At 46.4% G+C, this 15,411-nt stretch overlaps 1 protein-coding gene across 1 annotated transcript in view; it reads right to left on the bottom strand.

The window, feature by feature from the left end:
• The window catches only part of PRR5L (proline rich 5 like), a 51,747-nt gene extending 43,850 nt beyond the window's left edge, over positions 1 to 7,897 (bottom strand). Inside the window, exons 1-2 of the mRNA XM_063095849.1 lie at positions 7,734 to 7,897; positions 6,345 to 6,425 (exon numbers count right to left, since the gene is read on the bottom strand). Coding sequence (XP_062951919.1) covers positions 6,345 to 6,425; positions 7,734 to 7,897 — 245 coding nt within the window. The remainder of the gene's footprint in view (positions 1 to 6,344; positions 6,426 to 7,733) is intronic.
• Between the last annotated feature and the right edge of the window lie 7,514 nt (positions 7,898 to 15,411).

The following is a 15,411-nucleotide window of genomic DNA, read 5'->3' as shown; positions in this document are numbered from 1 at the left end:
CCAACTGCCTCACCGGTAGGAATTTACCTTCATTTTGCAGATGAGGAAACTGACAGTCACAGCCTTGCCTGGGGCCATACCTTGGTAGATCTCAATTCTAACAGAGGTTACCTGAACGTTAGGCGGTTGGAGCCCCCATGCCCAAAGGGGCAGCTGGTAAGGTGAGGGCGGGAAGCAGGGGAGCGTGAACAGTAAAGGCTGAGGCAAATTCTCTAAAGCCACAGCCAGGCCTCGGCTCCCTTGACAGGGTCCATGCCAGACTGTGGTTCAGCGCTGCCAGACCTGAACTTTCCAGAGAGGCCAGAAACCTGGATCTTCAGGGAAGATGTCCAGATTTCTATACAACATTTAGGGCAAACACCACACGGGGCAGCCCATGGGTTTCCTATTTGTCACTTCCCTCTAAGCATGCTTCCCACCCCAGTCAGGTCTGTTTCTCAACTGCAGCAGACACTCGGTGTCAACAGCATAATCAGGCAGAGTCAACTGAGCCAAAAAGAGAAGACTCACCTTAATCCGTCCCAAACAAGGGTCCTCAGAAGACAATGTCCCAGTTACCTCATGATCTGTTAGTGAACTTACGCCTGGGTGTGTCAGGACTAAACCCGGATGATGCCAGCTGTGTGTGCCTCTCACAGACTACCAAGTGTTCAAGAACATGGGAGACCTGGGTTCAAATCCCAGCCCAGGCACTTACTATCTATAGGACTCTGGGTGAGTTATTCCGCCTCTCTGTGCCTATACTTCCTCATCTGTGAGGCGGGGATATAGTATCTATCTCAGCGGAGTGTGGTGAGTTTTAAAGGAGTTAACATATATGAAACACTTAGAACAGAGCCTGGCACCTACTAAACGCTAAGCAAGTGTCTGCTAGTATCATTACATTATGGAATCACACCTCAGACTGTCTACTCCGCCAGCCTCTGGGCTGGATCCAGGCTCCTCTTTCTCCCATCTCTTCCCAGCTCTTCTCCAGCTGCAGGTCCCCCCGCAGACAACAGAATCCCCTCAAGAGATGGAAAAATCTGACTTGGATTTCCCTTCAGGGTTTGGGCAGCCAACTGACTCAGGAGGAGGGCGTTTCAAGTCAGACCCATCAAAGATCCAGCACAATTCTTGGAACCTTCTCTTTCCTTGAAAATCTCTGGGGTTTTCTTCATGCCACCACCTCCTCCCTCCTGACAAGAACAGAAGCAGGGTGGCCGGAGAGAGAGGGAAAATGTGTGTTTCCTGCCTCAGGCCAGCTGCAGATAACTCATCTCTGGCTTCCGGAAGCCTCATCTCTGAGCATTTATTTCTGCAGAGAAAAAGACCTCCTAGGGAGTCGGAGAGGGTGGGAGGGCGTGGAGTAAGTGGTCGCAAGAAAGTCATATCCTCAGCCATCCTTTATTTCCACCCACTCCCCTCCTGCTCAGCCTTCAGATTCCAACTCAGGTATCATCTTCTCCTCAATCTAATTATGTGCCCATCCCCCACATGCCCCCAGCACTCAAGATTCTGCTATCACCCCACTTAAAACAGTGTAGGATAACTGCCTACTCAGTCCCCCTCCCTCACTCTGCTGCAAGATCCCCCAGAGCAAGAAACACCCACCTCCGTGGTGACCCCAGAACACAGCCCAGTGCCTGGCAAAGCACACCCCAAACATCCAGTGAATCAATGAATAAAGAATCAAGGACCCCTTCTCCTCCACACACATCCCAACCAATCAAAAAGTGAAAGCATTCTTAAGAGCCCACTTGCATAGGTTCTTATAAAAACCAGTAAACATCAATCCTGTTTTTTTCCACACTTTTCTATCTCCTCCTGGTCACATAAAATCATCAGGACAGTTGGCTGGAAAGACTTTTCAGGAAGAACATGGTCCTGTGTCCGAGAACCACAAGGGCTCATGAAACCCAAAGCTCTGACCTATACCTGTCCCCACTGCCCAAATGCAGTCACATCGGAAGAAGGCTGGAGAGGGGCGTTAAGAACCACATCAATGCCCCACAGGGAATTCAAACAATTGGACATCCTGGGTCAGCCCAAGCAGGGCCAGATGGAAATCCAGGGAAGCCAGAATTATAGATCATGATGCCTGGGGATTTAGCCAGAATATGACTATTCTGAAAGGTCATTTTCTTGCCTTTAGGGACATAACAACATGCAAGCTCTGCTTTCTAAGGCAGTTTTAATAGGAAATATTATGACTTATGGTTTTCATATCACTGAACCATGTGCCCTGACTTTTATTTGGGAAAAATTAGCTGCTATATATTGAAGCATGACATTTCTGGATGGATTTATTCTTAAAGACTTAGAAAAATAGGTAACTTGTCTAGAGACACTTGTCTCTAGAGCCAATGCTGTGTTTTAGAACTTGACCAATCTCAGTCCAAAGGTCTTCTTCATAGCTCTCTCAAGGTCAAAGTTCATTTTCAATGACATGACATGAAAAGAAAGGGCCAATTATTTGTAGTGACTGCATTAAGGGACCCAGTTACACAAAATATCTACCTTCCTTGATTCTGTATTATTAGTCATCCTTTGCGTCGACTAATAACACACCAATAAGTTCATATTTCCCAGGTACAAACTAACTACACAGTTAGAAAGATGGCCAGGGGTGGCTTGGATGGGTGACCCAGGGAAGCTGAGTTAGGCTTTGATACTGAACTGGCGTAATCCATCATAGAGTTCATTACCATTTGGCTTGAGTAGGATGGAGAACAGAGACAGTCATTTCCTCTTGTTCTTTTCTCTGTGGAAAGGAGAAACAGCTGGCCTCCTTGTAAGAACTCAGCCTCGCCCAGACTTCAATTCTAAGCGCACTCTTTGAGAAGCCTGTCCCAGACTCTCTGGTTCAAAGTGCGCTCACCTCATCCAAACTGCTGCGGATCCTTTAATTAGCACAGTTCGTGGGGTGATTCATCTCGTGCCCTGTGCTCTCATGTGTGGTGCTCAACCATCATTTATCACTTCATTATTCCTGAATGTTCATAACCATAAGAATCACAATAGCTAATATTTGCTAAGCATTTATTTTGTACCGAATCCTGTACTAAGGATGCTTTTTTAGCATTATCTCAATCCTCCCAACCACCAAGAGCTTGCTGCTATTATTATTACCCTCATTTTATAAAAGAAAAAAAAAAAAAGACTTAGAAAAAGGAGGTAACTTGCCCAAGGTCACACAGCTAGCCCAGTCTTGATCCCCAGTCTCTCTGAATCCAGAAGCTGCTCTCTTAAGGTAATAAGTTCTATTGAAACTAGCACAGATCTTCTCACACATAGGACTCACAATCAATTGAAAAATGTGCTTGATAATAATGCAGCCTTCTCTCCTTCTGCATCTTCTTTCCCACTCCTTCCATCCTGTGCCCCCCACCCTCCCCACAGGTTATGCCTCAACCCTGTTGAGTTTATGCATCTGTTCTGAAAACAGGTCTTCCAAAAGGAAAATCAAAACCCGAGTGTCTATTCAAATGTATCCAGAGCGGCATGTCTGTTTCGGTGTTTTAGATACTGAAAGAAGGGCAGCTGTGTTTATTTCCACATAGGCCCTTACAGATGTGGGAACATACACAGGTTGGTCACTTCATTTAACTTGGGACATCCAGGTCACAAACATACTCGGGACACGTTTCATGTTCTCAGTTTTACTCTGAGTCTCTGTGATGTGAAAGCCTATCTCCACTCCAGCCACTATATTAGTCTCTATAGGCCAGAGGACAGAAGGAATAGAAACATGGGTGGTAAAAGCTCTGACTTTTTAAAGCTTTGGCTTATTCTGGGCTCAATTCACATCTGAGCAAATAGTTTCAAACCCCAACCACATGTATCTCCCACCAGCCTGAAAAAGCACTCGAAACAGAGAGGAACACCTCTGGCACCCTGAACCCCAGCACTGGAAAGGGAGGATGGGAGAGTGCCACGCTCCTACACGGGGTGTTCAGAATCATAGTATGTGGTACGGGATGGGCACACAGAGCCTTGTGAAAGGAATGACGGCAGAAAGAAAGGTCAGGAAACATCAGCTTAACCCTTCCCCCAACGTAAAACCTCTCTGTCTGTCACTACAGTACAGTGCAAAGAGCAACACCATATGGCAAAGCCATAACCCCCAACATGACAGTATTTGGAGATGGGTGCTTTGGGAGATAATTAGGTCATGAGGGAGGGCCCTCGTGATGGGATTAGTGTCCTTATTACAAGAAGGGACACCAGAGGGCTTCTTGCTCTCTCTCCCTCCTCACATACACAAAGAAGAGGTCACGTGCACACACAGCGAGACAGTGGCTACTTACAAGCCAGGAGGAGGGAACTGAATTGGTAGACACCTGAATCTTGGACTACCCAGCCTCATGAACAGCAAAAAATACATTTCCGTTGTTTAAGTCACCCAGCCTATGGTATTGTTTTGAGCAGACTAACACAGGTGTCTAAATCAGATAGGAGTTCAAATCCTCACTCCACTGTTTGTAGCTGTGTGACATCGGACAAGTTACTTAGTTTCTCTTTTCCACAATCTCCTCGTTTGTCAACTGCTTATAACAAAGGGCTGTGAGGAGGGTTGGGTGTACAGAGCTTTCTGGGACTCAATCCCCCATCAGCAATGCCTCCCCCTCTTGTGCTACAGCTGACCTTGTAAACGGGTAGCTTGTTGGCTCCGTTTAATCCACAGATGTGTATTGTTTGGCCTGCCTCAATGTTTGGAAAAATGTGGATTGTTTACCAACATCTAAAAGTCAGGAAATTTCACATAAAAATCTCAATTTCCGGTTCTTCTTGAGAAATAATATGATATGTCTCTGGACCTGTGTTTTGGCAGGGCAATCCCCTTTCAACAGTGGGCGAGATCTCACCTCCAGGCACCCAGGCTGGCTTGGCCTATTTAGAGAACTTTCTTGACACCTGAAGACTTCTGAGTTAGCAACGTCTTGGCATGTACTTTTCCTGGCTGCCCACAAACAGAGCTTTTAAATACAATTTCAGGATCAGTCTCCTGAAGAGAGGAACAATTAGCATGTTCCTGAGTCGATGTTTTATTTATTTGTACATCTATTGTGAGCTAGAGAACCTCATAGAAAGGCCAGAATTTTAGTTCTTGGAGTAAAATTGAGCTCCTGCACCTTGGGGGTTGGCTGACCCAGCTTAGCCCCTGTCACTCAACTTCCTGGGGCCTCAGTTTCCTCTTCTGTAACATGAGGCCTTGGGCTAGATGATCTCTTTTGTCTCTTTGCTTTGAAATTCAAGCACATGGGTAGTAATTTAACACAACTCTGTTTACTTATGAGCTCTAAAGGTTTTAACGAAAGCAGAGCTCTTAAAACACCTCACTGACCCTTAGCAGGCCTTAACTAAATGTAAACAGGACCTGAATAATGGCCTTGTCTATTGTTCTGCCCACTCTTTAGCCTTGACATTCGGCACTTAACACACCCACAGAGGAATGAATGCCAGGGCATTAAAAGACCTGATGGTTTGCCTCCTATTTCTAGGAGACCCTGGTGCTCTGGGCCCTGCCTGACTCTGCCCTCATTTCACCAAAACACAAAGCCAACCACACCATCCCCAACCTTCAGTGCTCTACGCCTATGGTGCCTTCTTTTAGTCCTTTGTTCATTGCAACCACAGGACCTTTGCACCTGCAGTTGCCACCACCTGGAGTCCTCTTTACCTAGGTAACTCTCACATCACAGCACAAGCATCACATCCACCCTTCCCAGCCTCCTTGGCAAGATCAAGTCATACTAACACATGCTTTTGTCACATCAGCTATGTTGTATGTAGCACCTGTCACAGTTGCACCTTTACATTTTACATGTCTGATTAGTTAACTAATGATGATCTCCCCAACTGAATATAAATTCCAGGAGGGCAGGGTCCACATCTGTCTTTGCTCCTTGTTGTCTCTCCAGTGCCAGGCCAACAGGGAGGTACTCAAATATTTGCTAGTAAGTCACTTCGTAAAAGGAAGAACAGAAATACAATCCCAAGCAGTCTGGTTCCAACACTAAGTCATATTACCTAACATGGTACCTAATGTTTAAGAAGAATGTCTGTAGAATAAATGGCAGCTACCATCCACCCAACCTCTGTCTCCCACCCCCCAAAACACACTGTATATGAACTAGTGGAGGAATCATCTCTGGATCAGAAGTCTAGACAGATAAGGATCTCAGAACTCAACAACCGTAAGAGCAAGTAAGAGCAATGTAAGAGCTGACAGAGGAAGCAACAAGAACCAAGCAAAAAAAAAAAAAAAGCTTAAGATAAGGCCCCTGCTGGGGTAGCCCCCTCTGCCCCAGCTCAGGCCCCACGGGGGAAAACGGCGCCACCAGGTCTGGCCCGCCACGTACCTGATGTTTTCATTCAGTGCATAAAGCTCATTGCTTTGTAAGCCGCCCCCTTTGAAGACGTTGATCACAGCAGTCTGGACGCTGCAGGGAAATGGAAACAACCCCTGGTTAGAGAATCTGTCTTCCAGGGCCAGGAAGCCCATGGCACAGACATGGGCACATTTTCCATCCCTGGAATCCACCACTTCCTTCTCTGCATCCTTAGAGAGGAAGGAAGACTGAAGCCGAAAGGACTCACAGGCAGCCCCCGCTTTCCCGCAGGCGCAGCCCTGCCAGTGAGAAGCAACAATAAAAGGCAGGCGGTGGGATCTGCTTCAGGAAGCTGCACGGCCAGCACCCCTGGGTCTGGAAGGATCCAAAATGGCATTCTCGGCAAGCAGGAGCTGACCATGCCTGGGTTCTTTTGCCCAGGAGGCTACTGTCTTCCCAGGGCAGCTTGGTAGTCTGGAGCCAGTATGAACGGATCATTGGATCATTCCTCACTTCTTTACTAGCACTTTCTTTGGAAGAATTTCCTGCAGGCTAGTCTCACTGGCCCCTTCCATTCCCACTCCTGTAGAGGGGCCACAGTTAGGGCTTAACCTTCCCTGGGACCCCAGCCCAATATTTCAGCAAAGGAGCTCATTACAATCTTGTCTATACCAAGGCTCCCAGGCCCTTTTGAAAGAACCTGGATCCATTACACACATTTTAGAGCCCCTCTCCATCCCCATCACCAGAGCTGTGCTTTCTGTGTTTATTCACTGAAAAAAACTCACAATGGCCCGAACTACAAAGAATTCAGTCATGCTTTAAACTAATAATGCATTTTATTTATCCAAAAAGTGTATGCATAGCTTTGAAAACTAGTAACTCACCACAGCGTAAGACGTAGAACTGATTGGTCTCTGCTCAACACTTGGAGAACAAAAGGTCGGCTAGACACCTGAGAAAAGCGCTCAGTGTCTCTTCCTGCAAGCACCTGTGGCTCACGGGTACTGATGATTTCTGGTTTATGCCGCTCATTTAGCTTTTCCCAGATACATGTCTCACCTTCCCAAATAGACAGTAGGTTACTTATATGACTCCATCCTGGGATACTCTGACAATTTGGGGTGTGAATAACAAGCATGAACAGTCATTGTAAATTCCAATCCGACTGTCCCGAGCTGGTTAACTGACTCTGATAGGCCAGAGGCTCCCAGTAGTCTACTTTCTTTTTCTCAAGGAAAGCTAGCAGACACACTGGATGTAAGAAAACTCACTCTCTTTATCATGCACCCCTGCAGTCACGACCTTCCAGAAGCAGAGATCCCAGAAGCAGCAGCAGCTCAGCCAGTCTGCAGATGCCGCTTGGCCCTGCTCCGGCCCCCGGCAGCCCTCCACTCCACACCCTCTGGCCTCCTTTACCTGTTCCAGGCTGAGCTGGAGCTCAGCTGCAGAGCCTGCCGGGTGGCCTGGAATCGGGGCAGGTCGCTGAGCACTGGGGAGCTCATAAAGCGCGGTCGAGGCCTGCGGAAAGAGCCCATCTTGTGGAACTCGACAGGCAGGACGGGAGCGAAGCCTCGGGTCATAAGTCCAGGTAAGGGTTCGGCTTCACCTCTAGGACCAGCAGGTTCCGACCGCCCACGGAAAGGGCTTCTCCCAGGGCTGCCTCTGGCCCTCAGGCTTGTTTAAAACCACGGACTTAGCCAACACCTGAAAAGAGAGGGCAGCTTTTAGTGAGAACTCCTGGGCTGAGAAAACCACATCTTAGAGGAAGTTGGCTGGGACTTCTCAACCAAACCATCCTAAAAACAACTCCGGGACCCAGCAGTACCTTCCATTTTCCCTGCAGGTTCCCATTCCCAAGTTTTTACAGGTCTCTTTCCGGTTACAAGCGTGGTCACCCCAAAGTGGGAAGGCGGTGACAACGGGGCCAGGCGGAGGCCAGTCCTACAGAAAAGTGATTTCTAACCTGTGCCTGACTCTGGTTCCTTAGCACACCCGTCAGTCTGGGCACTGCCTGGGTTTCTGCAGCCCACAATGTTGTGCATTGAGAGATGGCTTTTTATAAAATGCCTCAATGGGAACACAAGAGCTCCTTGTCCTAACACTGAAGACCTTCCATGATATGCCCTTACCATGCCAGTCCATGAGTACTGTTCAGTACCTCCCAAAGCATCAGTGTCTCTTTACCCAGGCACTCTCCTCACTACCCCTTACCTGCCATTCATTCATTCATTCCATCAGGACATAACGCGCTGAGTGATTACTCCTTATTAACAAATGCAGAGCAGCCAGAGATCTCTAAAACCTACTCCCTGCTCTTAAGGGAATCACAGTCTTCGGAGAAGATAACTGTCTATTCATGCATTCATTCATGCAATATTTACTGAGCATCTACTATACACCAGGCATCCCGTAGGCACTGGGAGATAGAATTATGGCCGCAGAGCATACAACCAGCAGGTGCTGCTCCATGTCATGCTTATTACCTCTCTTAGGCTTGTGATCACATCTACTCCCCTTGCACAGAATTCTTTTCCTTTTCCTCTCTGCTTATCCAAACCCAACTCACACTCCAAGGCTGGGTTCAAGGATACTGTCTCCTGGTGGCAGTTCATGAGAGACTTGCGGCTTTGTGGCTTAAGGCAGTGGCTTTGGAGTGAACATGGATTCAAGTCTTAACTTGGCCACTCCCAGGTTGTGTGACTTTGGCATGCTGAGATTAAAGTCCTCAGCTGTTAACAGTACTGACTTCACAGGCCTGGTGAGAGATGAAATGGGATCATGTGACATGCCCAGTAGAATGGCAAACCCAAGGGCCTCCAGGGCTGGCTATTCCTGTTCAGATGAATCTCTCTCTCCTCAGTACCTTTGGACCTGTAATCTCAGTGTCTTATTCTTTAGTGAATCTAAAATCTAAATGAATGACTTAAAATAAGTTTTGGAGCTCAACAGAGTGAAGAACCAAAGGAAACACCACCAAGGTTTTAGTCATTGTTTTCTTGAAGGTTTAGTAGGTTCAGCCCCAAAGTATCCTCACTGCCACATCTGTCAGCAGCTCACTCTGCTATGTCCCAAAAACCAATGATTAAAAAAAAGAGATATTCCCTAAGTGTCAGCCTTCAGGCTGGCAGGGAGAGAAGGTTTTGCAGCCCTAGCTGTAGCATTTGAAGAAGAAGGAACCAAGGTGCCATTTCCAAATTAAAAACACTGCTGCAGTCAGAAGAGGAGCCAGGTCACTCAGATGGGCACCAAGACCTCCATCCAGAGGACGCAGGACGTGCTAGTGGCTGTCTACAGGCAATGGGCACAGTGACAATGAACTTGTAATACTCTTGTCTCCTAACTTTATTTTTAAAGGACAGCAGACTTGGGTCCCACTTTCATGTACACCCTATGTTCAGAATGAACCAATAGTTAATAAAAGCTATCAATAAATGCTGGGGAAGTCAAAATAGGTCTGTTAAGTTTCAGAAAGTGTCCATAACTTCACAAGTGCTACTGGCATTGGGAAAGACCTATGCAAATCAACGAAGGAGGCAAACCACAAAAGCCCCTTCAGAATCCTTAAACCAGCTAGCTTTGGGATTTAACTTGCCCAGTAAAGGTCATACTATTAAGACAGGATCTGTTTCACTGCCCTTCTTTAAATGAAACTGCTAGGTGCAATTCATGTGTGTAATTACAGGATATTAACTCCCTTTATGAGGTTCTTAAACGAGAAGTGATGGACTCCATGGCACTGGTACAGGGTAGCAGAAAAGGCAGCAGAGGAAAGTGTTCACCTTCCTACCCCAACACCCACTTCTGCAGGAGCCTGCGAGACCCTGAGGATCTCAGCTGGCTCCTCCCCCACCCCCCCACTTCTCAGTTAGTGACCCCAGGCCTCCCACTCCAAGCTGCCCGAGTATCCAGTAAGCACATACGCAACCTCTCTTAAGTAAGTGTAATTTTCAGCCCCAAGGACAATGCCTGCAGCTCCTGCAGCCACGAGTGGACTGCAGAGTCATACACGCAACCAGGAGTTGCTTGTGACTCATTCCTCACCTCCCAAACCTGCCCCTCTCAGATGCTGACAGGCTGAAGAGGAGATGAAGCTGACTCTGTCTCCACCATTCCTGCTCTGGACACAGCCAAGAGGCCTCCACGGAGCATCACAGGGAAGAAGCTGCTGGGAGCGTTGGCAAAGAGCCTAGAGGAAAAGCTGACACACCCTGTATCCACCTGCCACAGCGCTGGCCCCTCAGGCTTGGGCTTGTCCTGTCCTAAATACGACAAATCAGAAAATGACAAGACAGATGGGGGCCTCAGAGTCCAGTCCAGGCTCTCACTTACAGATGACAGAAGTAGAGCAAAGGAGCAAAGAAACTCGTCTCCAAGGGAAGAGAGAGCCAGGACTGGCTGGAATTCAGGTTCCTTGACGCCTGAGTTAGAATGTTCCCCAGCCCCACCTAGGCCATTCTGTAAACTTGAAGACAGGCATCGGCCTTATTCCTCTCTGTTTTCTCAAGCCTAAATTCACTGCTTAACACAAAGAAATAGGAAAAGATGGGCATTAATAAGGCACCGACTGCCTGCCTGACACAATGCCAGGCACTGTCACAATAGGTGATCTTACTGGACCTTCACAAAATGCCATCTGAAAATCAGAAGTTAAGCAACCTGCCCAATGTCACACAGCTGGTAAGTAGCTAATAAGTGGCAACCAAATAAGCCTAATTCCCCCACCCAGTCCCACTTTGCCATACTACCTAACTCAGCCAGAAAACCAGTCACAAGATTTCATATCAAAATTTTAATCTCATGCTCCTGAGATAAATGAACTGACATAAGGAACTCCATGACCATATTTGGGGGGCAGGAGGAGCAGTGAAGAGAAAGAATGAAAGGAGAAAGCACAGACTGCCTTAGTTAGGTACCCGCCCCTTACTAACTGTGTGATCTTTGGCAAGTTACTTGACCTCTCTAGGGCTCAATTTCCTCCCACACGAAATGACCATGCTAACAGTGACTACCTTGCAGAAGGATCAAATGAGTAAACATGTGGAAAGGACTTAGACCAGTACCTGGCAAATAGCAAGTGCTACATAAGTGCTTGTTAAATAAATACAATAACATTACCTCTAAATCACCAAGCCAGACAGCAGTAGGGATACAACGCTTCTCTCTGCTTCTAGTGACCTTAACAGCATCTGGAAAAAATTCCACTAAGGAGGAGGTAAGGCCTCTGAGTCCCTGTCATGGTCACAGCACATTCAGGCCTTTCCTCTTCGGGCCTTTGATAACCCACAACTGTTTGCTGACCCTCCACCTCTGTGTGGCATGTTCCTCAGTTTTGAAGAGTTTTAACATATCGCCATGCTTCTAAATCTTACTCCAACCCTAAAAGGCAGGTGAAGTGTCACAAATTAGGAAACTGAGGCTCAAGCAGACTAAGTGACTGAGCCAAAACTGGAAATCTGTGAGGTCAGGGACCCAGACCCTACCAAAAGTCTTCCAACCTCAAACCTGGCCCACTGTGTGCCTGCCAGGTGATTCTTTTTTCTTTTTTTCTTATATATTTCAAAATACTTTCATTATAAAATATATTTGAAAAGTTTATACACACACACACACACACACACACACACACACACACACACACACAAACATACATCTTAAATAATGACAATACACTACCACCTGCTTAAGAAAGAGAACTTTCCCTTGGAAACCTCGCATGCTCCTATTTTTGTGATAATAGCATATTTGCTTATCTATCACAAAAAATGTAAGCATTCACATAAGTCTATAACATACAAAGTAAAAGGCCTCCTTCTGGCCACTTGATAGTGTAGAGAAGCTCTATTCAGTAGAACTTTCTGAAATAACAGAAACGTTATATATATCTGTGCTATCCAATATGGTAGGCACCAGCCATATGTGGCTACTCAACACTTGAAATGTGGCTAGTGCAACTGAGGAAGTAAATTTTAATTTTACTTGATTTTTAAATTTTTAATAGCCACACATGTGCACACACACAATATTTTAATAAGAATGGGTAATTTTTTCTTTCCTCTTAAATAATACATCATGGCCATCTTTGCTTATCACTACACGTTGATCTATTTTATTATTTTTAATCATAGCTTAACTATTCCATTTAGGAGGTATCATATTTTATTTAAGCCCTATGGATGGATATTTAGATAATGTCCAGGTTTTTGTTACTGCAAAGAATGAGCATATGTGTGAGTCTTAGGGACAACATGACCTTTTTTTTTTGGCAGCTGGCCAGTATGGGGATCCAAACCCTTGACCTTGGTGTTACAAGGCTGTGCTCTGACCAACTGCGTTAACTGGCCAGCCCCTGTAGGGTGCATTCTCAGAAGTGAAACTGCTGGGTCAAAGAGCCCAGTAATTCTTAGCTAGCTTCACTCTATGACTCTAACACCCACCCCCGCTGCAGCCCAGAAACGGCACTGCAAAAAGTTGAGAGGCATAGTGCCTACATCTCCAGGAGATGAGCAGCCACAGAGCTATATCACACAAGGCTTTGGGGACAGACAAACTCTGGCAAAAATGGTCACTCTGCCATTCACTCACTGTGGTGGGCAGAAAAAAATACTCCTCCCCCAAAGATACATTTGCTTCTTAATCTCCAGAACCTGTGACTATTAACTTATACGGCAGAAGGTGTGATTGAGTTAAAGCTCTTGAGAGAAGGAGCGTATCCTGGATTATCCAGGTGGGCCCATAAATGTAATCACATGTGTCCTTATAACGAGGATGCAGAAGAAGATTAGAGACAGAAGAGGAGAAGACACAGATATACACAGAGAAGGTGATATGAAAGACAGAGATTGGAGTGATGTAGCCACGAGCCAAGGAATGCCAGCAGCCACCAAAAGCTGGAAGAGGAAAGAAACAGATTCTCCCCCAGAGCCTCTGGAGGGAGTACAGCCCTGGGACAACTTGATTCTAGACTTCTGGCCTCCAGACCTATGAGAGGACAAATTGTGGTTGTTTTAAGCCTCAGTGGTTGTGTTTATTTGTTATAGCAACAACAAAAACTAGTACACACACCATGTGGTCTTGGACCACTCTGAACTGCAGTTTCTACATCTGAAAAGTGGAAATAGGAGAGTTACCTTGGAGAGTTGTGATGACCAGAAAGATTGTGTATGGATCTCCTGGCATGGTTTCTGGAACTGCACAGGTGTTTAACCCAGGTGCAGTCAAGGAGGTTCAGCATGAAGGCTGGTGTCACCAGTTCCTGAGCTCGGGAAGGTGACTCAGGATTGGTTTGAGGGTAGGATGAGATGATTCAAGTAAGACAATAGTCCTGGTACACAGGGAGTGCTTGATAAATGCCACCAATTTATTCATATTACCACCATCACTGCCACCACCGTATCAGTTTGTTCAGGCTTCTATAACAAAATACCACAGCCTGGGTGGCTTACGCAACAGAAATTTATTTCTCACAGTTCCAAGATTGAGAGTCAGCAGGGTTGGTTTCTTCTGAGGTCTCTCTCGTTTGTTTACCGATGGCCTCCTTCTCCCTGTGTCCTCGCATGGTCAGTCTTTCCTCTGTTTACTGTGCACCTGGTGTCTGTGTGTTCAAATCACCTTTTTATACCACCAGTCAGATCAGATTAAATCCCACTCTAACTGCCTCATTCAACTTGATCACCTCTTTAAAGGCTCTACCTCTAAATATAGTTGCATTCTAAGGCACTGGAGGTTAGGAACTCAACATATGAATTTTGGGGAGACACAGTTCAGCCCATAACAACCACCATCACCACCACCATCATCACAAAGAGTTCTATGCCTAATGTCCCTGAATTAGAGAAACTATAGAGTTTTGGTCAGTATTCTTTCCTGAAGGACCAATGTGATTTACATTTAGAAAGATGTCTTTCAAAAGTGATTTAAATGGTTAAGTTTTTGGTGCTGAAGAGATTCACTTTAATGATTTTTTCAGGAAAGCTGGGGTGGTGGATCCAGGAAACGCTGTGATGGTTCCAGGGTTCTCGGGCAGTATCACTGGCCTTGCTCTCTAAGACTCACCCCACAGGGGTTTCTTTGAAAACCTCCACACCCAGGACCCAGTATGTGTTTCTTGGAGAAAAAGAATGTATGGTCCCACTTTCTCCTCACAGCCGCCGGGACCAGGGCCATGGCATGGGGACATGGGGCACAGCCCTGCCTGCCAGGCCAGTGGGTAGAAGCAGATGGTACATTTAGTGGAAAATGCAAATAAATTCCACTAAGGCTCCAACCTTCGACTCTGAAAAGGGAAGTCAAATCAAGACACAACAACTTAAAATAAAGAAGTGGGTGGCTTATAATGACTCTGAGGCTTCCAGGAAAAAGCCATTCTGAGCGTAAACAACAAAGAAGTCAAAGAAAACTGAGCCAGCCTGTGCAGTCTCATGTGGTTGCCCAGAAATCAAGGAGAAGCCAGTCCCCAGGGGAAGAGAAGAGACACAAGGGCCCCTCAGAAGCTTCTGCAGTCAGAGAGCCCAGCGTGGCACTCCTTCCCTGGGTCATGAACACAGAAGTGTCCTTCTGCACTGTCAGGATTCAGATACTGGTCAGTCATTTAACTCATTAACCGATCTGTCCTCTAATTGCAGCCAGAATGATCTTTCTAATGACGACGATGATGATATTGATGGCACCATTTACTGAGTGCCAACTGTGTGGCAGGCACCTGGCATGTACTATCTCAGTGTTTTCAAAATCAACTTTGGGAGCCTTGACCTTGAATGAAATGGAAAATAGAGTGCATCCATCTTGGGGAAACGTGTATATTACATGTGTACTCATGTTTACTGAGTTAAAACATACCATGTATTTCATACTGCATGCAGCACTCAAAACTACGTGCAAGTGCCTGTTGAAAGTGCTGTCTGATCTTCACAACCAGCAGGAGGTAGGTGCTATTACCATCCCTATCTTTCAGAGAAGGAAATGGCAGTGCAAGCGTGTAACTTGTCTGAGTTCATATGGCTTGGGAGAGGGGGCACTAGACACGAACAAACAGTCCAGGGCCCACAATACTCCTGCCATGCTGTTGCTTCAATGCCTTCAAAGGCTCAAACCCAAA

The sequence above is a fragment of the Cynocephalus volans genome, chromosome 4 (genome assembly GCF_027409185.1).
Source record: "Cynocephalus volans isolate mCynVol1 chromosome 4, mCynVol1.pri, whole genome shotgun sequence".
Lineage (NCBI taxonomy): Eukaryota > Metazoa > Chordata > Mammalia > Dermoptera > Cynocephalidae > Cynocephalus > Cynocephalus volans.
The sequence above is the reverse complement of the archived record's forward strand: the minus strand, read 5'-3'. Positions and strand labels throughout refer to the sequence as shown.